The following is a 25,157-nucleotide window of genomic DNA, read 5'->3' as shown; positions in this document are numbered from 1 at the left end:
TCTCTTTTGATCCACCCCCTAGAATAATGGAAATAAAAACAAAAATAAATAAGTGGACCTAATGAAACTTCAAAGCTTCTGCACAGCAAAGGAAACTATAAGCAAGACAAAAAGACAACCCTCACAATGGGAGAAAGTACTTGCAAACGAATCAACAGACAAAGGATTAATCTCCAAAATATATACACAGTTCACCCAGCTCAATATCAAAAAAACAAACAACCCAATCAAAAACTGGGCAGAAGACCTAAATAGGCACTTCTCCAAAGAAGACATACGGATGGCCAAGAGGCACATGAAAAGCTGTTCAACATCACTAATTATTAGAGAAATGCAAATCAAAACTACAATGAGGTATCACCTCACACCAGTTAGAATGGGCATCATCAGAAAATCGACAAACAGTAAATGCTGGAGAGGGTGTGGAGAAAAGGGAACGCTCTTGCACTGTTGGTGGGAATGCAAATTGATACAGCCACTATGGAGAACAGTATGGAGGTTCCTTGAAAAACTAAAAATAGAACTACCATATGACCCAGCAATCCCACTGCTGGGCATATACCCAGAGAACACCATAATTCAAAAAGACACATGCACTCCAATGTTCACTGCAGCACTATGTACAATAGCCAGGACATGGAAGCAACCTAAATGTTCATCAGCAGATGAATGGATAAAGAAGATGTGGTATACATATACAATGGAATATTACTCAGCTGTAAAAAGCAATGAAACTGGGACATTTGCAGAGACATGGATGGACCTAGAGATTGTCATACAGAGTGAAGTGAGTCAGAAAGAGAAAAACAAATATTGTATATTAACACATATATGTGGACTATAAAAAAATGGTACAGATCAACCAGTTTGCAAGGCAGAAATAGAGACACAGATGTAGAGAACAAACATATGGACACCAAATGGGGAAAGCGGGGAGGGTTGGGGGGGGGAATGAACTGGGAAATTGGGATACCAAATTGTACACTCTAAATATATGCAGTTTATTGTATGTTAACTGTATCTCAATAAAAGTTCTTAAAAAAAAAAGAATTAGCGCTGAATGAAATGACTACTCTGTGCACCTCCCCCAATCTACCCTCAAAATAAGACAATTTTAAATAACCAGAGAGGATATGTAAAAAGTTGTTGCCTGTGAAGACCTTGTGCTATCTAGCATGATTACCTTACTGACATCAAGAATCTGTTCAAATTTTTCTCAACTCTTCAAACTCTGCTCTTTGCCAAGTCCCGTTCCTTGTTACTTTTACAGACAATATCATACATATATTCTCAACACCTTACAACTAGATTACTGTGGCAATCTATTGCTTTACTTCATTCCCTCTGTGCCAATATTTTTTACATACAGTGGTTAGAAAAATCCTGCATATTTCTCTTAAGTAATACTTAAAAAACAACGCCCCTGTATACCTTCTGAAGGAAAATGAGTATGTTGATTATTATGCTGTTTTTCAAAGGAAAGCCAAGAGTCCTAGAAAGATTAGCATTCATTTGAATCAAGTATTGTTTTGTCCATTCATAGCTTGCTGTTCAAATTACCATTACAGAACTTAACATATAATATTAGTTGGTCAAATACCTGCCTCCCCAACTAGACTGCAGAATCTCTGAGGACAGGACTGAATGATTTATCTGTGTGTCCACAGGACCTAGTTATAGTGCTTAATACAACTGGTCAATGAATGGTTAAATGAACAGTCTCTATGACTTAAACTGTTATTAGTGAAACGTGCCAACTGTTTAAAATAACCATATTTCTGCCTCAGTTGAAGAAAATGTCACATCACTGTTATACTTCTAGTAATAAACACTTGTGGTTCTAAGCCTACCCACCAATACCAGGCAAAAATCTCATCTGTCTCGGTTTTAAATAAGAATTCCACTCAGTAGAGCAGCTCCTGCTGTAAGTGTCTGTTTCTCCCTACCCTGGACTCTAAGGCTTAGAACATCTCCCTACTCTTTATCCAGTGCATGCTATCTTCAAGACTCCCTCTTTCTACTTTTTCTGGCTAACCAAAATAGATCTCAAATATGTACTTGTCTCTTCATCTCTACCACCGAGCCTAAGCCATCATCACTCTTACTTGGACTCATAGTCTGTTTACACCTGTGTCCTTCCTATGCATTCGCCTTTTAAAAAGGTAAAGTAGTGCCTACTTCAGCAGCATATATACTAAAATTGGAATGATACAGAGAAGATTAGCATGGCCCCTACGCCAAGGATGACATGCAAATTCGTGAAGCACTCCATATTTTTTACAGAAGTAGAAATATACTGTTGTAAACGTGAAACAATTTTATAAACTGTTACCTCAATTTAACAAAAGGTAGAGTAGATCATGCCAATTCCATGTTTAATACTTGGCATATCTTCCCTGTTACAATTAGAACATAACTCAGGGATTTCCCTGGTGGCACAGTGGCTGAAAATCCATTTGCCAATGCAGGGAACATGGGTTCGATCCCTAGTCTGGGAAGATCCCACATGCTGCAGAGCAACTAAGCTCGTGCACCACAACTACTGAACCCACGAGCGGCAACTACTGAAGGCCGCGTACCTAGAGCCTGTGCTCCGCAACAAGAGAAGCTACCACACTGAGAAGCCCACACACCACAACAGAGTAGCCCCCACTCACCACAACTAGAGGGGGGGGGAAAAAAAGCCTGTGTGCATCAATGAAGACCCAATGCAGCCAAAAAAAAATAAAAGAAGAATATAATTCAAACTCTTTACCATGGCCTTCACAATCTGGCCTTCTGAACCAAAGTGTACAATTAATGTACATGTAGAATAATCACGTATTTAGAAGTGCCAGGAAAATTTCACAAATATATTAATGAACAAATCTTTAGTTCAAAATTTTAGATACCTAGATTCACATTTGAAAGGAATGAGCACTTTATTTTTTATACTTCAATTTTTTTAAGCTCTTTATTGGACTATAATTGCTTTACACTCTTGTACCAGTTTTTGAGATACACCAAAGTGAATCAGCTGTATTTATACATATATCCCCATATCCCCTCCCTCCCAGGACTCCCTCCCACCCTCCCTGTCCTGGCCCTCTAAAGCATCACCCATCATCAAGTTGATCTCCCTTTGTTATACAGCAACTTCCCACTAGCTATTTTACATTCGGTAGTGTATCTATGTCTATGCTACTCTCTCACTTCGTCCCAGCTTCCCCTTCGCCCCCAGCCCCGTGTCCTCAAGTCCATTCTCTACATCTGCATCTTTATCCTTGCCCTGTCACTGGGTTCATCAGTACCATTTTTTTAGGGAATGAGCATTTTAAACAATATGAAAAAGATAAAACAACAAATCCACCTGATCTATCTGATCTTGTTGTCCTCTGTATACAGTTTCAGGATCTGAAGGGGGCCGCAGATGAAATTCTGAGTCACAGAAATTTCCATCACCATCGACATTGTGTAGGCTTTCCCAAACAACTTTTTCTTCAGTGAGAAACCCCTGGTCTGTTACCAACAAATACAGCAGACCCTTAATAAGAAATAAGAAAAAGGATGGTTAAATTGATCAAACCTAGTTAATACTTAAGAGAAATTGTATAATCTGTCTGTTCAAAACATGTAATTATTCCTACTAGTTAGATCTGCACAACACTGTAGACCAAGTAGATATCTTATTTGCTCACTGAATTATATCCACTTGGGCTCTGAATATAGTTTATAACAGGTACACTGCAATGTAATGAGAAATAGGAGTTCTTGCAATGCTCAACTAATTCATTACTTATAAAAAGCCCTTGGGGTTTTTAAATCTCATTTCACAAAACAGAAAAATACTATACAAGTTCCTTAAAGTACATCAGATAACAAATAAGACATAGTCACAACAAATATCATAAATATCATACTGCCTGTTTTTTAAAAATTAAGCCTATATGACTAATCCAATCCATACCAATTTTTCCTTCTCTGCACCATTAGCTGCTCTTAATTTGTACACCAACAGTACTTTGTACTTTTTCTATTGTAGCACTGTATCACACTGTACAATGATTATGTTTTCCTCCTCATTCTCCAGACTATATTTTTTAATCTATCTCTGGGCCTAGTGTAGGCTGTATCGTAAAGTCGGAGCCTGGTATTTACTGAATCAATGAATTCATAATGTATTTACAGTCATTACCATAGAATTTAGCATTGATCTCTAATTGTTCAAATGCATTATTTCTAACTCCAATCATATGTAAAGTGTCCCTAACAGACCATATACCATTTGTAAGCCATTTCTTCTTCAGATTTGCTCTGGACAAGACGTTCATTTACTTGCTCAGAGTTCCCACTGGTTAATATATGTTTATTATTGCACAAGAATCATACTTTTCAAGTTCTCACTTATATCCAATCTTAATAATTAATAATAAGAAATTCCTCTAAAGAATTCGGTGGTGAGGGTAGAGAAATTACTGAATAAATTCTGAAGCTTTAAAAAAAACTAAGTAGTTATTATTTTTGAACATTTATTATGTCTCCAGCACTGTGGGACACAGCTCTTCCTAAAGTACAAAGTCTTTCCTGTTGTCTAATAGCAGTTACATTCAAGAATGAGCTGTAGATACTGATTAATTTACAAGGTCACTGAAATTACTATAACAACATGAAAAGTATTCATAAAGAAAAACATTTTGGTATAAAGTTTAAAGACATTGTTTTAAGCAAAAATTAAGTCCAGGCTCATGTTTTGTTTTGTTTTTGTTTTTTAAATTAGGTGTGTTACAATTTATCAAATACTGAATGCCTACCATGTGCTCAGCACTATGCTAAGTGCTTGAGGATTCATATCATGGATAGTAATGATCCCACCTTAATTCTGGTATTGGGTGCCCCTTTTATGTGATTCCATAGAATCCTGGTCTTAACACTATTATAGCACTTTATACACTGAATTGTAGTTGTCTGTTTACTTACTTATCTCTCTTAATACGTTTCAAGCTCCTTGAGGACCATGTTTTATTCATCCATGCATTCTGACTACCTAGCGTATTTTTAATACCCAATTAGGGTCTACCTTGTTCTAGAATACTTCTAAGACAAAAACTAATTTTCCACTGAATAGATCTGACCCTTCTGTTTATACTTATCACATTGCATTTCAACATATTATACAATATCTACGTTATACTATACAATTTATTTTATGTAGATCATATATTAGATTGGCCATTTGTTGGGAAGGAATTATCATCTTATCAACAATTTTCCTCCAAATGACACTTTAGGATAGGTGAATTCTGGGAGGGTTTCTATTGAAAGCTATTATCATCCATAATACATGAATATTTAAGTTTTAACTAAAAGTATCCATTTCTTGGTATAGGTGACCTGTCTTCTCATAGACTATCAACCTCAATTTCTTCCTCTTTTTAGATCTTGACCTTTATCAAAAAAACCTGTAATTGGTCCACTGTCAATATACGGAATCTAGAAAAATGGTACTGATGAACCTAGAGACAGGACAAGAATAAAGACGCAGAAGTAGAGAATGGACTTGAGGATACGCGGAGGGGAGAGAAGGCTGGAATGCAGTGAGAGAGTAGCATTGACATATATATACTACCAACTGTAAAAGAGATAGCTAGAGGGAAGCTGCTGTATAGCACAGGGAGATCTTTGTGATGACCTAGAAGGATGGGATGGGGAGGGCGGGAGGGAGGCTCAAAAGGGAGGGGATATGGTGATATATGTATAAATATAGCGGATTTACTTTGTTGTACAGCAGAAACTAACACAACATTGTAAAGCAATTATACTCCAGTAAAGGTGTAAAAGAACAAACAAAAGTCATACTGGAGCTGTTTACAAGCTGTGTGGTCTTGGGCAAGTTACTCAGGGGGTTTAAGCCTATTCTCTCAGATGTAAAGTGGGAATATAATATCCATAGCTCACAGGGAAGTTGTGAAAATTAAATGAGATAATGAATGTAAAGTGCTTACTATAATGCAAGGCACGTAAACAGACCCTAAATCTATCTCAGTTTCTGTATCTATCTCCTTTTCCTGCCTCTTATTTAAAAGGAAAAGATGGATCTCTCTGCCTGTACTGTGGAATCACTTTTCTTACTCTGTTACCACATTTCTTTCCCCTTCCCCGCCTTTAAAAAATTTTTTCAAAAGAAAGTGACAATTTGGAAATTCCCTGGTGGTCCAATGGTTAGGACTCTGTGCTTCCACTGCAGGGAGTGTGAGTTTGATCCCTGGTCGGGAAACTAAGATCCTACAAGGTGTGTAGCATGGAGAAAAAAAGAAAAAAGAAAAAAAAAGGTGACAAGTTTTGATGTATCAACTACCTTTTAAAAATATCTAAATTAAATGAATTTTTACTTACGTGTAGCCTTCTGTGGAAAAAAAAAATTCCCACCATAGTCTTAGGCAAAGAGAAAAGTGAATGGACAAACTTACTTTATTTCTTTAATATGGCTTTAGTACTTATCTTGAACTGTATCTCCTTCTAAACTCTCACTTCTAATCCCTAAATGTAAAGTAAAAAAGCAAACTAATAAAAGCCACCTCAAAAACTTTGGTTTTGAATATACTCCAGAGAGATGTCAATAATTTAAAACCAAGAGGTAGAGGAAACAGTCAAGACATGGATATAAAGGTTGCTATGGGAAAGGGATGATCAAGAGGGAGTCACGATAGGGAAAGAACTAGGTAGATGTCATTATTTAACCAAAGATCTAGAAGTTAGGTGGTTTATTTACTTATTTGTTTGTTTGTTTATCTACTTACTTATTTTTTAATATTTTTTCTAGAAGGGGGCCTAGCACGTAGAAGGTACTTGATAAATGGTCATTGAGGGAAGGAATAAATGAATGAATTTGAACAAGTTCACACATACAGAGCTGACTGCCTCCTGAATCAGAATTTTAGAGATGGATCAAGCCCATCCTTTTACAGAGTGCGAAGCTCAAGTTCAGAGACTTAAACTTTCCAAGACCCATTGGTGTGACCGAGAGTGGGGTGGAGTAGGAGAGGTCAGCACTATTGGAAGGAGGATCTTATTACTGAAATTATTTAGAGTTGCGGGCTCATGGTAATAAAAAGCAGGCTTTTAGTGAGTTTTCTTAGTGTTTTAAAATCCTCCATCTACAGTGCACCCCCTTAGGCCTGCACAGGGCAGACGACTCCCACTTACCCCATCCCTTGCTGTGCTACTGCCAAGGCCCACAGCTGTTCAGGGGCAGGCTTCTGACTCCCAGTCTAGAGCTCTTTCACTGTTCCTTGCTGAATTTCAGTGAGGCTAGAAGCTAGGTGATTTAGACAGAGACCAAAGAATCAGTAGTTTACCTTACTTAAGAGCAACCAGGAAGTATTAGAGAAGTGGAGGAAGATCATCAAAATAAAAAGGAATAACTAGATCTTGGATACAGAATTATTTACATAAGAATCTAACATTCATGACCATACGGATAATGTAAGAACAAGAGAGCAAAATGGGTCTGTTTCTAGGAAAGTGAGGATTTATTTACAATCCATTTTTATACTTTCAAATTTCCTGTCTGGATAAAAAGTCATCTCACTATTTAGAACCGTAAGAATGGCCCTGAAAGCATCTGCTGTCATTAGCATCTCCTCCTACTACTTTCAGACCCTAATCTTAGTTATGCTGATGAGAAACACTGATCTTCGTAGGATCACGTGCTCAATGTGGATTTGCCAAAATGATCTGCCCAGTTTAACTGTACAAGATTACACGGAATTACACGGAGCAAGGTAACATACGTGATAGAAATTGCAGGTATATGTATTTGCTGCCAATGGACAGCTGAGGGAACATAGTTTAATCAAGGGTTCATGGAAAGTGTTATTACAACTAATAATAACAAGAGTTGGATTTGACTGCTTTGCTAGTAATGGAAGAAACAGCAGAGGTACTTGTCCAGAGTTTAGGAATGGTAAACCACAAAACTAGAAATGATAAGAGGGCTTTCCAGCAATAGGAAGTCAATTAGTATCTGCTGTCAGAGAAAATGTCATGAGAGGTTGTGCAATCAAAACCACAGATCCATATATAATTGGGAAGTGTGAAGTTGATTCGCAAATTATTATAGTAATCAAGAATAAACAGGAAAAAAGTATGATAGGGAAAATCAATTTAATTTACATATCCTCTGTGACTGTGAGATGACTGTGAAAGTCTATGGAAATGGAATCATGAAGCTAGTAAACAGAGAATACTTTGTCCAGTTTTAGAAATTTTGAAGAGAGTCACCAAAAAGTTTAACTGAACAGGAAATTTGCCTCTACCTCTATCCAAAGTCTAGAGACAGGAGCTAGAACAGAGACATAGTGCTAGAGAATGTTAAAGAAGACATATACCCTCCCTTTGGTCAAACAAAAGTCCATATTTCATACATCTCTACAGTTCAAAAAATTTTAGATGACAAAAGATTTTTACACACAAGTTAGAATTTAGTAAATTGCTAAGGAAATTGTTACAACCTATAAAGAAAGTAGAGATTCCCTTTCCTAGGTAATCCTTTTTGTCCTAACAGACTTCTTCCTTGTTGGTCTTGGTTCTGAGATAATAACAGCATATGATACAATACAGATAGCAGAAAGCATAAAGATTCTTTCTGAAAATCACAGTAAAAGTAAGCCCCACTAATAGAATAATACACTTATAGATACTTTTGACTAATTGCCAACTTAATATAGACTGGCAATTTATTACTATTATAGGTCCCTAGTTATAGACACCATTTATCTGTAGTAGAAAATATTCTATCTAGATATTAAATTTGTTTTTTTGTTGGAAGTATATCTAAAATTCCATGGAATGAACTATGTTTATATTCTAGGTGTTCCAAAGAGTTCACAGGAGCAGGAAGATGCAAAATAAAGTTATCATTAAATATGAATGCATAAAATGCTCCTAAAAATCTCAAGGTCCTTCAAAAGTGAAATGTTAGAAGTCCTTATGAAGATCTAATGCAGCATTGAAAGTAGCCATATCTTGTTGGAAAAAGCAGCTTTCTAGTTTTTCCTTACTTATATCCTTATTATATCATAGATTCCCTAGGTCTCCAGTTTATAAAGAACTGCAGAAACTCTCACAACCCAGGAATTAGTGGTACAGAACAACTGTTCAAATGCTGAACAGGTTTGATAGAACAAGGGCACAATCTTACGTCTTATTTCCTTATCAAGCAAATGGATACCATGTTGGAGGAACCCCTTCCCTAAATTTTATTAAGTATTCCTTTAGGGCTTCTAGTTTTACAGCAACAACCAAAGAAGTGTTATATATTTTGTGGTGAGTTGGTTAATCAGTCACTGGCGCAATTAGGAGGGAAAGTGTCTCTGACTCTTATAAAGAATGTACTCATTGGGTACTTTGCCAGAAGTAAAGCAGTGTCTAATTGAAAGACCCTCAGAACTGGAAGGATAGTTCAATGGGAATACAGGAAATAGAATTGAGAGGATTATATGAAGTGTATATAAATAGCCCAAAAGATTCCTGGAAAACACAGGATTTGTGTTTAAAAATGGCTTACTTCACCAAATTAATACAAGGTCCTTGATTAGATCCTGGTTTGAACAAACCATCCATAAAACCATCTGAGGGGGAGACAAATGGGAAATGTGAATATGGACTGGGTATGAGATGATATTAAAAATTAAAGATAATTTTGTTGATGCAATAATGGTACTGTGATTTGAAAGGGAAATGTTCTTGATAGGGATATATAGTGAAGCATAAGCAAGAATATGAAAATAGATAAAAATAATACAATGTCAAAATTGTTAAAAGTAGGTGATGAGTATAATAGGAACACATTAAATTAATCTCATTATTTTTCTGTAAGTTTCCAATTTTTCGTAATTAAAAAGGAAGAAACAGTGCTGTTTCAGTTTGGTGGTCACTATAGCAAACACTACCATTTCCACCTAGTGACTGGCCACCAGGATAGTTGTTCCCATTTATCTCTTCTATAAAAATAGGACTACCAGGAATTCCTTGGTGGTCCAGTGGTTAGGACTCGTAACGTTCACTGCTGAGGGCTACAGGTTCAATCCCTGGTTGCGGAACTAAAATGCCACAAGCTTGCGTGAAGGACTACCTTGTAAAATATACATATATATTTTTCTTCTAGGAAAATATTGATAAGTTTGGACAATATCATCATGTACATAATAACATACCCCTAAATTCCTTCACTTTTCTAGGCTTTGATGCACCCATGTCTAGGATAACTACCTTTACCAGGCCTATACTCTGATGAATATACTCCCACAGAAAAATGAAACAAGTGGCATATTCATGTAACTATTACCATCTTCAACACTGCCTGGTGATTCTTTTCAATTTCTCTAGTTAGTCCTTTCTCCCACATGCTGTAAAGGATGCTTCAAATTTTCTTTCTTCAAATTTGGAACCAAACCTTCCCACCCCTTCTCAGTCAATGATCTTGCCTTCCACGTTACAGAAAATAGAAGCATTGAAACAATAACTTTCTCTATTTCCTGCCATCAAATCTATAAACTTACCTATAGCTATACTCATAGTCTATTCTTTCCCCCCTTTACAATGAAGAGGTCTCTTTTTAAACCAAAGGTCAATCCCTTTCACCTGTGAAAATGTCTATGCTTTCTCACCTTCTTAGGAGGCTTCTAACATTAATTAAATCCTCTCCTGAATCTTCAACATTTCTCTCTATTGAGTCCTTTAATATTTAAACATGATCAAGCCTCTCATATTAAAAAAAAACCCTCCCTGGATTCCACACTCTACTATAGGTATGAGCCATTATGTCTCTGCCTCCTCATAGACAAACTGTTTCAAAAAGTTGCCTATAATCTGTTTCTAGTTTCTGAGATCCCAATCTTTTCTTAACCAATTCAATGAGTTTTTTTTCTGCTTCCACCATTCTCTAAAAGATATCAGTGAAATCCATATCCCTAATGAACACTTTTCCCCCAAGTGTTCTTACCTTACTCATCTTTTCAATAGCATTTAACAACTGATATCTCCATTCTTCTTGAGACACTCTCTCCTTGTTTGTTTACATGATACCATATTCTTTAATTTTCCTTTTCTTCTTTTCTTTCTCGGTCTCCTTCGCCAGTTTACACTCCTCTAGTTGATCCTTAAATGCTGGCACTCCTCAAATCTCTGTCCTAGGCCTTCTCTTTTCTTCCAATTCCACATTTTTCTTGTAAATCTCATTCTCTCCCTCTCCCTATTTGTACACAAAACTTATTCCAGTCCTGAACCATTTAACCAACATTTCCACTTGGAGGGATGCCTGAGAAGCAGCTTTGACAGTTTCATGACTGATTTCACATCTTTCTTCTCTTCCAACATTTTGCATTTCGCTAAAGAGCATCATCATTCATCCAGTTGTTCATACTTATTGTGTTAGTTTCAGGTGTAGAGCAAAGTGACTCGGTTACACATATATTTATTTTTTCAGATTCTTTTCCATTATAGGCTATTATAAGATATTGAATATAGTTCCCTGCTATACAGTAAATCCTTATTATCTATTTTATGTATAGTACTGTGTATCTGTTAATCTCATACTCCTAATTTATCCCTCCTCTCTGCTTTCCCCTTTGGTAACGATAAGTTTGTCTTCTCTATCTGCGAGACTGTTTCTGTTTTGGAAATAAACTCATTTGTGTTATTTTTTTAGATTCCACATATAAGTGATATACAGTATTTGTCTTTCTCTGACTTACTTCACACAGTATGATAATCTGTAGGTCCACTCATATTGCTTCAAATGGCAATGTTACACTCTTTTTACTGTTAATATTCCATTGTATATATATACCACATCTTTCTTACCCATTTATCTGTTGATGGACACTTAGGTGCTTCCATGTCTTGGCTATTGTAAGCAGAGCTGCTATGAACACAGGGGTGCATGGACCTTTTTGAATGAGAGTTTTCGTTTTTTCTGGATATATGCCCAGGAGAGGAATTGCTGGGTCACATGGCAGTTCTACTTTTAGTTTTTTAAGGAACTTCCATGTTGTTTTGAATAGTGGCTGTACCAGTTTACATTGCTACCAACAGTGTACCCTTTTATCCACACCCTCTCCAACATTTATTATTTGTAGACTTATTTATTTATTTATTGGCTGTGTTGGGTCTTCATTGTTGCAGCAGGCTTTCTCTAGTTGCGGAGAGTGGGGGCTACTCTTCGTTGTGGTGCATGCGCTTCTCATTGTGGTAGCTTCTCTTGTTGCAGAGCCTGGGCTCTAGGCGCGGGGGCTTCAGTTGTAGTGGCACGTGGGCTCAACAGTTGTGGCTCGCGGGCTCTAGGGTGCAGTCTCTGTAGTTGTAGAGCATGGGCTTAGTAGGTCTGCGGCATGTGGGATCTTCCTGGACCAGGGCTCAAACCGATGTCCCCAGCATTGGCAGGCAGATTCTTAACCACTGCGCCACCAGGGAAGCCCTACTATTTGTAGACTTTTTGATGATAGCCATTCTGACCAGTGTGAAGTGGTATCTCGTGGTTTTCATTTGCATTTCTCTAATAATTAGCAGTGTTGAGCATCTTTTCATGTGCCTGTTGGCCATCTGTATGTCTTTTTGGAGAAATGCCTAAGTCTTCTGCCCATTTTTTTTTAATTAATTTATTTATTTGGCTGCATTCGGTCTTGGTTGTGGCACATGGAATCTTCACTGTGGCATGCAGGATCTTTCACTGCAGTGCACAGGCTCTTCACTGTGGTGTGCAGGCCTCTCTCTAGTTGTGGCATGTGGACTCTAGAGCATGTGGGCTCAGTAGCTGCAGCACGCAGACTCAGTAGTTGTGGCATGCGGGCTCTCTAGTTGTGGCACATGGGCTCTAGAGCATGCGGGCTCAGTAGTTGCAACGAGTGGGCTTAGTTGCCCCACGGCATGTGGGATCTTAGTTCCCTGACCAGGGATCGAACCCACGTCCCCTGTATTGGAAGGCAGATTCTTAACCAATGGACCACCAGGGAAGTCCCATAAATGGCTTTTGTTGTTGAGACACGTTTCCTCTATACCCACTTCGGTGATAGTTTTTATCATGAATGGATGTTGACTTTTATCAAATGCTTTCTCTGCATCTATTGAGATGATCATTTGGTTTTTGTCTTTCCTTTTGTTGATGTGGCACATCACATTGATTGAATTGCGCATGTTGAATCATCCTTGCAACCCTGGAATGAACTCAACTTGATCATAGTGTATGATCCTTTTTATTATTGTTGGATTTAGTTTGCTAATATTTTGTTGAGGATTTTTGCCATTATAGTCATCAAAGATATTGCCCTGTAATTTTTTTGTGTGATGTCTTTGTGTGCTTTTGGTATCAGGGTGATGGTGGCTTCATAGAATGACTTTGAGAGTGTTGCTCCTATTCAGTCATTTGGAATAGGTTGAGAAGGATTAAATTCTTCTTTGTATGTTTGGTAGAATTCCTCAGTAAAGCCATCTGGTCCTGGACTTTTGTTTGCAGGGAGTTTTTTTGGGTTTTTTGTTGTTGTTTTTGTTTTATACAGATTCTATTTCATTTCTAGTGATCAGTCTGTTCAAGTTATGTTTCTTTTTGACTCAGCTTTGGCACGCTGTATGTTTATAGAAACCTGTCCATTTTTTTCTAGGTTGTCCCAATTTGTTGGCATGTAACTATTCATAGTATTTCTTATGATTCTTTTGTATTTCTGCAGTATTGGCTGTTATTTCTCCTCTTTCATTTCTTATTTTGTTTATTTGGGTCCTCTCTCTTTTCCTCTTGGTGAGCCTGGCTGGAGGTTTGTCAATTTTGTTCATGTTTTCAAAAAAAACCAACTCTTGGTTTTACTGAGTTTTTCTATTCTTTAAAAACTTCTATTATACTTATTTCCTCTCTGACCTCTATTATTTCCTTCCTTCTGCTCACTTTAGGTTTAGTTTGTTTTTCTTTACTTAATTCTCTTAGGTGGTAGGTTAGGTGGTTTGATATCTTTCTTGTTTTTTTGAAGAAGGCCTGTATTGCTATGAAATTCCCTCTTAGAACTACTTCTGTTGCATCCCATAGATTTTGGAAAGTTGTGTTCTCATTGTCATTTGTCTCAAGATATTTTCTGACTTCCTCTGATTTCATTGTTACCTATTGTTTTTTTAGTAGCATGTTGTTTAGTCTCCATGTAATAGTTTTTCTCTCATTTTTCTTTCTTTGGTTGATTTCTAGTTTCATACCATTATGATCAGAAAATATGCTTGAAATAATTTCTATTCTTTTTCTAATTTTTCACATCTTAATCACCAAATCTGGTTGATATCTCCTAAATATCTATAGAATCTGTCTACTCTCCATTTCTTTACCATCTTAGTTCAAGTCACTACAATCTCTTACTTGCCTTCCTACAATAGTCTCCTAACTAAATATACATCCACTCTTGCCTTGAAGTCTGAAGCACCTTAATGTTATACAAGGGACAGGGAGACACACACCACTAGTGATACACTGTTTAGCCATAGAATAAGGTTTACTGAGAAAAACTTAGAAGTAGAGAAATAGCAGAATGCACACATTCTCTCAGCTATCAGTATCTCACAGAAAAATATACTCAGTCCAGAAACAGACCCAATGTAGAAAGTGCTCCAGGAGAGGCACACCCTTTCCAACTACACAGGAAGACTGCAAATACCTAGGTGACCAGTAAAGGACTTACAGGTCAGGGATATGGGTTTGATTACAAAAAGAAAAGGGGGGGGGGACATCTAAAGTTCAATTTTGGGAGGTTGTAAAACATCCACCAATGACAGCCAGAGGCCTTGTTTTCTCAATCAAACTATCCCACCCCTGCTGAGAAAAAGAAAAAGAGAGACAGGAGAGAGAGACACAGAGAAAGAGAGAGAGAGAGAACAAAAAGAAACACAAGGCCATCAGGATACCAAAGTCTATTACTCTTTCTTTTTTTTTTTTAATTTTTTTTTGGCCACGCAGCATGGCTTGTGGGATCTTAGTTCCTCGACCAGTGATTGAACCCAGGCCCTGGCAGTGAAAGTGCCAAGTCCAAACAACTGGACTGCCAGAGAATTCCCTATTTCTCCTTTTAACTGAGGACTCTACAAGATCTGGTATCTATCTCTTGAGCCTTACATCATGCCTCTTACTTTCTGTGCTTCAGTCACATAGCTCTTCTTTGAATTCCTTTAAAAGTTAGGTTATTTCTGTCCACAAGACCTTTGCACACATGTTCCACCTGCTTAGTTAACTGCACCCCCCACTCCCTTTATTTCCTGACATCCTCAAATAGGTATAAGTTCTAATAAAAGTACTAACAGCATGTTATATGTACCCTCTATAGAGTGTTTCTCGATAGAAATGATATCTACTTGTGCAAATATTTAACATCTGTCCCTTGCCAAACTAGGAGGTCCTTAAAAGGCAGGAACCATAGCTGCCTTGCTCAGGTTGCAGTCCTAGTACTTAGCTAAATGCCCAGTCATAATCATCTTCAATAAATATTTGTTAAATGAATGAATAAAATGTGGACTTGAAGAGATCAGGTAAAGCAAGATGACTTACCTAGAAATAATTCTGATTTTGTGGTTCTTTGGCCTTAGATTTCTGTGGAGTATGGATAAATTTGGGCCTATACCTAGCACACATATAGCTTAAATATGGAAACAATACAAATAAACCCTTGCTATAACTAATACGGGAGTAGGAGAGCTAGGGCTATAGAGTATTCCTATATAAGCAAACAAATCATTATTTTACACTACTTTGTGCAATTCACTGATTAAATATTGACGGAAATAAGAAGTCAGATTCCTGACTTCAGTAAGCTTACTTTTTTAAAGACACATTTACACGGAAAGAAAATTGTTAAGTAGGTTACTCATCAGCAAGGGCAAAGTAAGGATGATATGGCCCATAACAAGTAAAGAAGGAAAGACAGAGTAGTGGTTCAGAGCCTCAGCTGCATATTTAAATCACCTGGGAAGCATTTAAAAAATACTGTTGCTCAGGTCTCACCTCTACAGATTCTGATTTAATTGAGTTGGTGGTGGACTCTGGGCATTGGGTTTTTTTTTAAGAGCTCCCTAGGCAGTTCTAGCATACAATCTGGGTTGAGAACCACTGGTTTAAGGAGAGAAGAAGTAGCTTTACTGAAGGGATAGTATTTGAAATGCCTCTTAAAAGACAGGTGAAAGTTGGACAGGCAAAAAAGGAGTGAGAATGTTCACACAGGGATCGAGGAGTAAGAAACGGCAGTAAAGGAGCAGAAACGGGAAAGCATAAAGTGAGTATGGGAATGGAGGATTATTAATGAGTAGACAGGCCATTATGGATGGAACAAAGTGTTGGCACAAAGTGACAGTAGAAAATACCTTGCATTTTTATCCTCTAGGCACTGGGTGCTACTGAACATTTTTGCTATATTACTGACATGATCAGAGCAGTATTCTGCCACAGAAGTCTATAGATAAGCTGATAAACTCCTGAATTAGGTGGTAGCTGTAAAAATGGAAGCACTGAAGAGATAACAAGGGGGATGAATCAATAAGATTTTTTTTGGGCAAAGCCATAAATAGCATGATAAAAAGAATTTAAAGTCACACTGATAACTTTAATAATAGAAAACACTATCATAAAGACAAATCTTGATTCTTTCCTCTAAACTCCTTTCACCCTCAAATGCAAACATCCATCATCAGCAGTCATCCTAGTTCTAGCTCTAGGGTTTATCTTTTTTTTTTCTTAGAAAGAAAATAATAAATACATTTTAATGCAGTAATCTGTGAAAACGGGATTGAGACCTAAATAAAAACAGAAAAAAAAAATTTTAAGTAACAAATTGCTAATCCATTCCACCCTAAAGAATTATTAGTAATTAACTGCATAATTTGATGGTTAAAGAACATTATGCTAAAATTTTTTATTTTGAAGCAGATCATAAGACATCTCTAGATCAAGCTCCCTTAATTTAGAATAACTATTTCTAAATCATACCTTGTATTTGGTCATGGTGCTAAAATGATTATTCCGAAAGAACACACAAAGTTCTCCTTCCTGAACGGTTGAAGTTAGTTCACATAATCCATGGTATGTCAGTTGAGTGGCTGTGTTATTTAGAAACTGCTCAGCTACAAAGCCTAGGAACCAATGCATAATATTAGATGGAAGAATATTTTCAAAATTAAAAAGTTTTTCTATTTACACTGTATCCCAAGTATGAAGAAAGGCCAATCAAAATGAGACTTTTCCTACTATAACACGATGGCCCCAAATTGGAGATTCTTCTAATTCTGCTATGGAAGATGCGTCTATAGACATTTCCAGGTTAAAGAAACAGTTATCTGAAATTCTTTTTATCAGTAAATGTATTTACTTATATCATGGCTATTTCCTCAAAGGATTTCATGTGCCTTGCAATAAAAGAATCGGACACAATAAAACTAAAACCCAGTAAAACAATAAGAAGGCAAGGGTTAGCAATTTAAAAAGTGGTTAGGAGCAAAAGTTGTATGTTAACAACTACTTCCCCAATGCATAGGTGCTCAAAAATTAAAAGTAGCCTCAAGAAATTCAGTTGCTTAAGATTTTGACAAAGATCCGAGATAATTCTCAATTCACAAACTGCTCATTTCTTGCCTTAAAACTAAAAGCAGGCATAGACTGAACATAAAATAGTGGGGTAACTGATATTTTTATCCTAATCTCCTCCAACATAGCCACTCATTATGTAGACATATGAAGTTCAGAAATAGAAATCATCTCTTTTGTTTTCAAACATAATGAAATATAAAGAAGCTTCCTTAGTTTTAATTTAAAAGATATACATACAGTTGATCCTCATTATTCACATGGGTTCATACCTGCAAATTTGCCTACTGTCTAAAATTTGTAACTCCAAAAATCAATACTTACTGTACTTTCAGGGTCATTCTTGAATATGTGCAAAGCAGCAAAAAAACTGAGTCACCCAACACGCACGTTCCCCACTGAAGTCAAAATAGGCAACAGTGTGCCTTCTTGTTTCAGCTCTCATATTGTGAACAAGAGCCATTTTCAGGTCCTATTTAATACCACATTTTTCACATTTTGTGAAATTTTTGTGCTTTTTGGGGGTGACTTTTACTGTGTAAAATGGCCCCAAGCACAATGCTGAAGCTACTGTTCCTAAGAACACAAAGACTGTGATGCGACTTAGGGAGACAATACATATTTTTGACGCTTCAACCAGGCATGAGTTATAGGGCTGTTTGGCTATGAGTTTAATGTTAATGAATCAATAATATAAATTAAATACGGTGTCTCTAAACAGAAACACACAAAAACAAGGTTATGTATTGATAAGCTGACAAAAATCTTGTGACCAGAGGCTCACAGGAACTGAATCTTGTGCTTCCCCTATAAGCAGCGTTTTGGTATTCACCAATTCAGTGTTCACAGCAATTTTATGGAACATAATTATCAATAATAATGAGAATCAGTTGTATAAATATTTTAAAAGCCTGTATTTTTCACTTTCCTTCTTTTTGTTCCTTCCTCCTTTTGCTCCCTTTCTTTAAAAAGGAATAGGGAGGAGGAGTTTTGTAAGTGAGCAGGGAGCTGCAGATATAGGGAGTAAAGATGAATCTGTTCTCAGCAAAAAATTGAAAATAAACTTGGTAGAAACTTGGTAGGGCCAGAGGCAGCTGTGTAGTATAGGTTTATTCTACTCCCTCACCATCCCCCACCATCCCTTACTTTTAGAGTCAAACCACAGCACTTCAAGCTGCAAAGTGGTTGTAAAAAGTTACCAATGTATCACACTATTCCAAGGAATTGGTAATTCCTAAGTGGGGAAGTGCAAAAAGTTACACAGAAGGCCACAGCCAAAGGAAATTTATAGCACATTTGCAACTTCTTGGCTTTATACATTGAGAAATAAGACCCCCCCTCAATTATTATCATTACTTTGCTAAGTACTAAGTTATTGAGTAAAATGTATTAGTTGTATACTAAAGAATTTACTGTTATATAGCATTTAAAAAGTAAACATTATGCTTGTGCTGAGAAGTACCACTGCTGTCTATAATATCCATGTAACTAAACACTTCCTTCTGAAAGATGTTTCTAAATGTCCCTCCCACACCTCACTCACACAACATCCTCTCTACAAAACCCTTTCAAAAAGATACAAAAATTCAGTGGAGATATAACACAGGATACTTTCACGCATGAAATTCAAAAATTTAACACTAGAAAAGTCTTTCTCAGCTACTTGTCCAGAAAGCAGGACACAGATTCAGAGAGAATAAGTGGCTTGCTCAAGGACATCAGAGAGAATAAGTGACTTGCTCAAGGACATAAAATTAGCTTTGGCAAAGTGAAGACTGGAATTTAACTGGTATTAAGTTATAAAATTTAGTGCTGATTATTATAAATGCAAACTGAACTTTATTTCTCCCCAAACCATAGAGCATAGCCTAATTTAGACTTAGGAAAATGTTCCCTAATTCTTCTACCAACTAGTAAACAGTGACACCTGTGTGATTTTAGTGGCGTATTCAAAAGCCTAATCTAGTTTCAGCTTTTTATGCGTAAACAAATTATGGAGTTTCAAAGCATAATATCAGAGATTACTTATTAATTACAAATGGCAAAAGGCATCTTTCCAACAACACAAAAAATCTGGTAAACATCACCTTAATCATATTTGAACATCACCAACAATGGTATAATCAGACATCATGTGCCACTAATTTGACACTAAGAAAGACACAATGTTGCCTATGTAGTATTCCCACTGAAAATATATAACCCAAATCTACTCAAGAGGAAACAATCAGATGAATCCAAATTGAGGACTATTCTACAAAACAACTAGCCTGGACTATAAAGAAAAGTACCACAAAAGACCAAAAAGAAAAAAGAAAAGAAAAAAGGATACGGATCCTCTGTTCTAGATTACAGGAGACTAGATTGATATGATAATTCCATGACACTTGATTGAAACTTACACTGAAAAAACTTAAAAGCTTATAAGGGGCATTACTGGGACTGGAGAATTTTGAATATAAACAGTATATTAGATAACAGTATTGTATCAATGCTAAATTTCCTGAGATGATTGCATTGTGATTACATAGGAAAATTCTTTGTTCTCAGGAGACAAATATTGGAGAGTTAATGGATAAAGTGCTATAATATTTGCAATTAATTGTCACATGATTTAGGAAAAAAACTGTTTTTGAATACAGAAAGAAAATAAAAATTCAATATGTTAATAATTGGTGAATTTAGATGAAACATATATGCACACATATGTATATAGATACACATATTCATTGTGCTATTTCAACTTTACAGGTTCGAGTTTTTCAAAATAAAAGAGAAGGAAAAAGAAAAGGAAATCAATATTATTTAGTCAAAAATAATATGAACTCAAACTATAATCTTCAGTGTTTATGGCACATAATAAAGGCTCAATAAGTGCTTGAATAAGTGAATATGCTGGAATAATTTCCTTAAGCATATATATTTTTTTACCTAGAAACAACTGTTAAAGAAGAAATTATTCCCAAGAGAGCATTTGGAATTAAATGACCAGTATTTGTGAAGTCTGGAAACTGGCACTGTGCTATTTTTTCCTTTGTTGATTTTTGCTGCCATGCCACAACCCATCATTATACCCTGATTCACAAAGGTATTAACATCCAAAAGAGGTAGCAAATAATAAACATTCTATGTATATGTAAAAGTAAATATTTTCAAAGTATTGCCATCAGAAGAAAATGTTCTCTGAAAGAAGTTGAAAGAATATCTAATTCTATTTGACTATTAGCTAAATAATATTTCTTTTTCATCAAAAAAGAATGATAGTAAATGCATTTCTTATATTCTGTATCTTATAGAGATGAAATATTTGAATTAAAAAATAAGTAGTTATCATTTAAGACCAAAGTTTAATAATTTTTAATAAAGGATTAGAAATAAACCACTTTGGGATATTTTATGATTCAGAAGGAAAGTTACAGTTGTAGGCTCAATAGAAAAAGAAAGCAGACTACTTCAGTTGAACAACATACCCAAGAAAATATGATGAAGAAAATGGGGAAAAAGCTAACTGCTAACATTATATAAGCAAAAATGTCCACTGTGGGCTTTTATTTCCTTAGTGATTTCATAATGCCTTATACAAGTAGCCATTGGGATTGAACACTGATTTCAAACAGACTACATATTTGCAATTTCCTATAAACAAAAAACTGGTTTAGCTTTTTAATTGTACTGAGTTCCATATATAATTTTTCCTTGACTATGTATGGAATATGATAAGCAGAATTTCATCATTACAAAATCTATATATCAAGGAATTCATCAGTTCTGGTATATATTACCTGAAAATTCTATACCACTAACGAGGAAGCTTTTACCAAGATGTTCTCAAGTTATCAATACTATACAAATTAGCTACAGATTTTTGTTATCCCAGGGATTCAATGCCAAGGAAATAATAATAATAGTTGTAAAACCACGTTGAGAAAAAGGAGAAATGATGAAGGGACTGTTGTTTGGTTGTTGTTCATTCTGCTAGAGTAATAAGTCCTACCCCTGTTACGTTGCAGCCTAGCTTGGTGAAAATGCTGTTAACATTAGTGTTTCCCATAGCTTCTTACCTTATACATATATTCATCCAAATATCACTTACTGGCTATCCTTCCTGGATCCTACTGTTTTCTCAATTACTATTGAACAGCATACTGAAAGTTACAGAGAAAGTAGGAATCCACAGATGAATACTTTCTTTTATAGCCTGCTTTCTAAGAATATTTATAGTAGTGAGAGCTTGGATAAAGAATGGAAAGTTCTAGTGAGTGGAATTTCATTAATTGAGGGAAAACACTTTTTTGTAACAGCTTTTGTTGCTCCTCTCTCTCCTAAAATTTAAACTTCGCTACCTTAGGTTGTAGTGAAAGAAGTGTCACACAAATCAATGATCAATATCCCTGAATATTTGTGTGTTCATTGCAAGCAAAAGACCAGATGAGCCTCAACTAAATACTGTGTATTTTCCTGCTACTGGCCTCTTGCATAAACATATTAAACTTTTGGATAATTAAGTAGTATAATCAGTTGGGTTCTTATTAATCAATATAGTATGATATTCATGTACACATCTTCTTTTATATGTTCTTAGGTACTCTTGTAGTCACTTGGTTTTAATTTTTTAAAATGTAGTGACTATAATAAATTTTTATTATATCTCATGTGAAAGAACTGTGTGTCTAAGAACAATGAAGCTCATGACTTGCTTCTCACAATTTCTCTTTCTTTTGTTAACCCTTCAAACCGAGGAGAATAGCAGTCTCATTATTTTTGTATATTTATGAAAAGGTGAAGTGGGTGTGGGGAAGTTATATTCAAATGCTATGGTTCCTGATAGCATCCTGATTTCAAATCTACTCTTCCCTTCACTGATTGGAGCACAGCTCAAAACAAAACAAAACAAACAAACAAACAAAAACAACACTTCTATGTTGATGAATTTAGCAATCTTTAATTTTAGCTAAGGATTAGGGAAACTGATGATCAAAGGTGTACTCTGATCCAGAATAGAGCTTTAATATGCTACACTGTACTGAAATATAAGGCAGAGCTCTACTAAAAGGAACACTTAAGTATCATAACACACATCTCAGTCAACTGAAGTATTTATGTGAATTATAAAGTTCCCTCAGTACTCCCAAATAATAACTTTTTTAAAAGAGTAACTATCAGTAACCCCTGGGTAACTGACCATATCAAAGATAGCAAAGTGATTCCAAAGACTTTTATTAGAATCCAGGCCTGACTTTATAAAACAAGTAAAAAGGGTTCTAGGAAAAACCTTTCATTGGCACCTTTATGAATAATTACTTCTTTTAATTCCCACAGGTGGAATCACTTCTATTTTACAGAAGCTGTATTTAAGACATTTAAAAGGTATTAAATTATAAGACAAGTTATCTTGCCAAGAATAAGTCAGGTAATAGCAACACTCACCTACCTTCACTAACCAGCTCACTATTGTCTGACTGCTTACAAGAGATGATCTTCTCCACTAGCTGGTTGTAGCTGCAGTTACCAACAGCTTTCACAATGTCATCAATCTAGAAAACAAATGACTGAGTCTCACTAATCATGATAAAATTAAAAACAATAACAGAGAAACCCACATAACTCTTGAGGGTTTTATTCTAATATAATACTAAATATAAAAGTATTATTTATGAAAAAAGAAAATCAGCACTAAAATCAACACACAACAGTTTCCAAGTTTATAGCTCACAATAACATATTATGAAAAATATGGCTTAGCTATATTTCAATTATGCAAAAAATAATAAAATGGAATTATGATATGCAACTTTATGTCAAGATTGTAAAGTGATATTTAAGTGACTAAAATAAAAAGTAAACTATATCAGGAAAAAAATTAAGAAAAATCTCAGTTTTTTTTTAACTAAAAAACAAATGTTTTACATTTAAAGCAAGGCAAATCTAAAAGATGTTAATTTATGGGAGTAACAGGGTTTCCCATTTTATTACTTAGTTCCTAGAAAAGTATACTGGAGATATGAGTAGACATAACTGATGTTATTTTCCTAAAGAAAAGTTAATATATACTAATAAGGCAAAATATTTGCCTCATGATTCTTATTTAATCTTTGTCTGCGGAGGTACAGTAGAAAAATAAATTCAAAGTTTTAAGGTACAGGAAAATAAAATTGGGCATCTCTACTCTCCTTCCATTATACTTTGCTTTTGATTACAGAAGGAAAATAGATTTCTGTTGTCTGAACAACTTACTCTGATTGCCCTCCCATCCCTAAAATATATTTATTTGTAAGTTATTTCCATATGCTTAATTAACTAATATATTAATTAACACAAATACAATGAAATAAAAAACAAGAGGGGCAATGTTTTCTTTCCACATCCAAATGATCTTCTTGAATATCTAGTCTTTGAATACCACAAGAATTGACAGATCTCTACAAGTGATAGTAAGGACAGTGGTTTTCAAACTGGGAGATTTTAAAAAGCTAAAAGAATTGAAGGCTTCTCAAATATCTAAGTTTTCGTTTCACTGCTGCAAAGCAAAGTGTGAGAACAACTTCTCTAGGCTATACCTAATTTTCTTTGTTCCTGCAAAATTCAAAGATGGTAAAAGCCTCTTAACCAGCCAAGTGGAACTGACTGTTGGCTGAAGGTCAGTTAACTGAATAAGTTAAAGCAGGAAACTGTGGAAAGTGTTATACACATATCACATTAACTTAAAACACACAAATGTATTCACTTGTCAATCTTCCGATGCAGAGTCAAATAAGGCTGTTTCTTTGAAGGTAGATATTTTGGCTATGATTCTAGGTAAATGACACAAAAGAATATGCCTTTAAGTTTTTATTTATTTAAAGTGTAAACAGACTCTTAAGAAGCAGTTTGAGAGCACAATCCCTTTAGATTTTCATTATTTTTTGTAACACCTTTACTGATTACGGCTATTGTCTTTGGTGACTCAACTTCACTGTCTTTCCAAAGAATTGAATTTTCAATTCTAAGGAATCCACAAAAATACACCTAGAATAATAAATACATGATCAATACATAAAAATCAGTTGTACTTCTATAGAGTAGCAACGAAAAATACAAAGATTTCAAATTTTCATAGGCAGACTCTCTACATTAACATTTCATTCAATTAGTTTATTTGGATGCCTTTTATGCACTACTACACACCAGGTGCTGTTAGAGAAACTGGACTCAGCAGTGAATAAAATAGATGGTCTATGCTTTCATAAAGTTCATATTCTGGAGTAAGGACAAACAAACCAAATAAACAAATATATAACATACTAGGTAGCTGTATGTAGTGGTATGCAGCTGTTGTTTTCATTGTACTACAGCAGTCCATAGTATGAATATACTATAATACATGTACATTTATTCATTCATCTTTTGATGGCTATTCAAGTTGTTTTCAGTTTGGGGCGATGACAAATAATACTGCTATGAACACTGTTTCACATTTATCCTATGTCACAAATCCAGATTTTCTCTACAGAATTTGCCCCCATCAAATTCCTGAGTCTTAGCCTCAATTTTACTAGATAATTACAAACTGCTCTCCAAAGGAGGTAGTCAGTTTACACTATCATTA

General features: G+C 35.6%; 1 protein-coding gene and 1 non-coding gene across 8 annotated transcripts in view; one reads left to right on the top strand and one right to left on the bottom strand.

Annotated features, from left to right (window-relative positions):
- MINDY2 (MINDY lysine 48 deubiquitinase 2) overlaps positions 1-25,157 on the bottom strand; it is a 74,632-nt gene that overhangs the window by 10,963 nt on the left and 38,512 nt on the right. For all 7 annotated transcript variants that reach the window (XR_009051396.1, XR_009051397.1, XR_009051399.1 and 4 more), the window contains exons 5-7: positions 23,004-23,106; positions 16,979-17,121; positions 3,350-3,523 (exon numbers count right to left, since the gene is read on the bottom strand). Coding sequence is in view for 1 of the 7 variants with exons in the window: in XM_057722549.1 (XP_057578532.1) it covers positions 3,350-3,523; positions 16,979-17,121; positions 23,004-23,106 (420 nt within the window). In the remaining 6 variants the exon portion in view is untranslated. The remainder of the gene's footprint in view (positions 1-3,349; positions 3,524-16,978; positions 17,122-23,003; positions 23,107-25,157) is intronic.
- On the top strand, positions 2,171-2,278 carry LOC130847225 (U6 spliceosomal RNA). The gene has a single exon (XR_009052010.1). It is a non-coding gene; the product is annotated as a U6 spliceosomal RNA (small nuclear RNA).

This window comes from Hippopotamus amphibius, chromosome 2, assembly GCF_030028045.1.
Source record: "Hippopotamus amphibius kiboko isolate mHipAmp2 chromosome 2, mHipAmp2.hap2, whole genome shotgun sequence".
NCBI lineage: Eukaryota > Metazoa > Chordata > Mammalia > Artiodactyla > Hippopotamidae > Hippopotamus > Hippopotamus amphibius.
The sequence above is the reverse complement of the archived record's forward strand: the minus strand, read 5'-3'. Positions and strand labels throughout refer to the sequence as shown.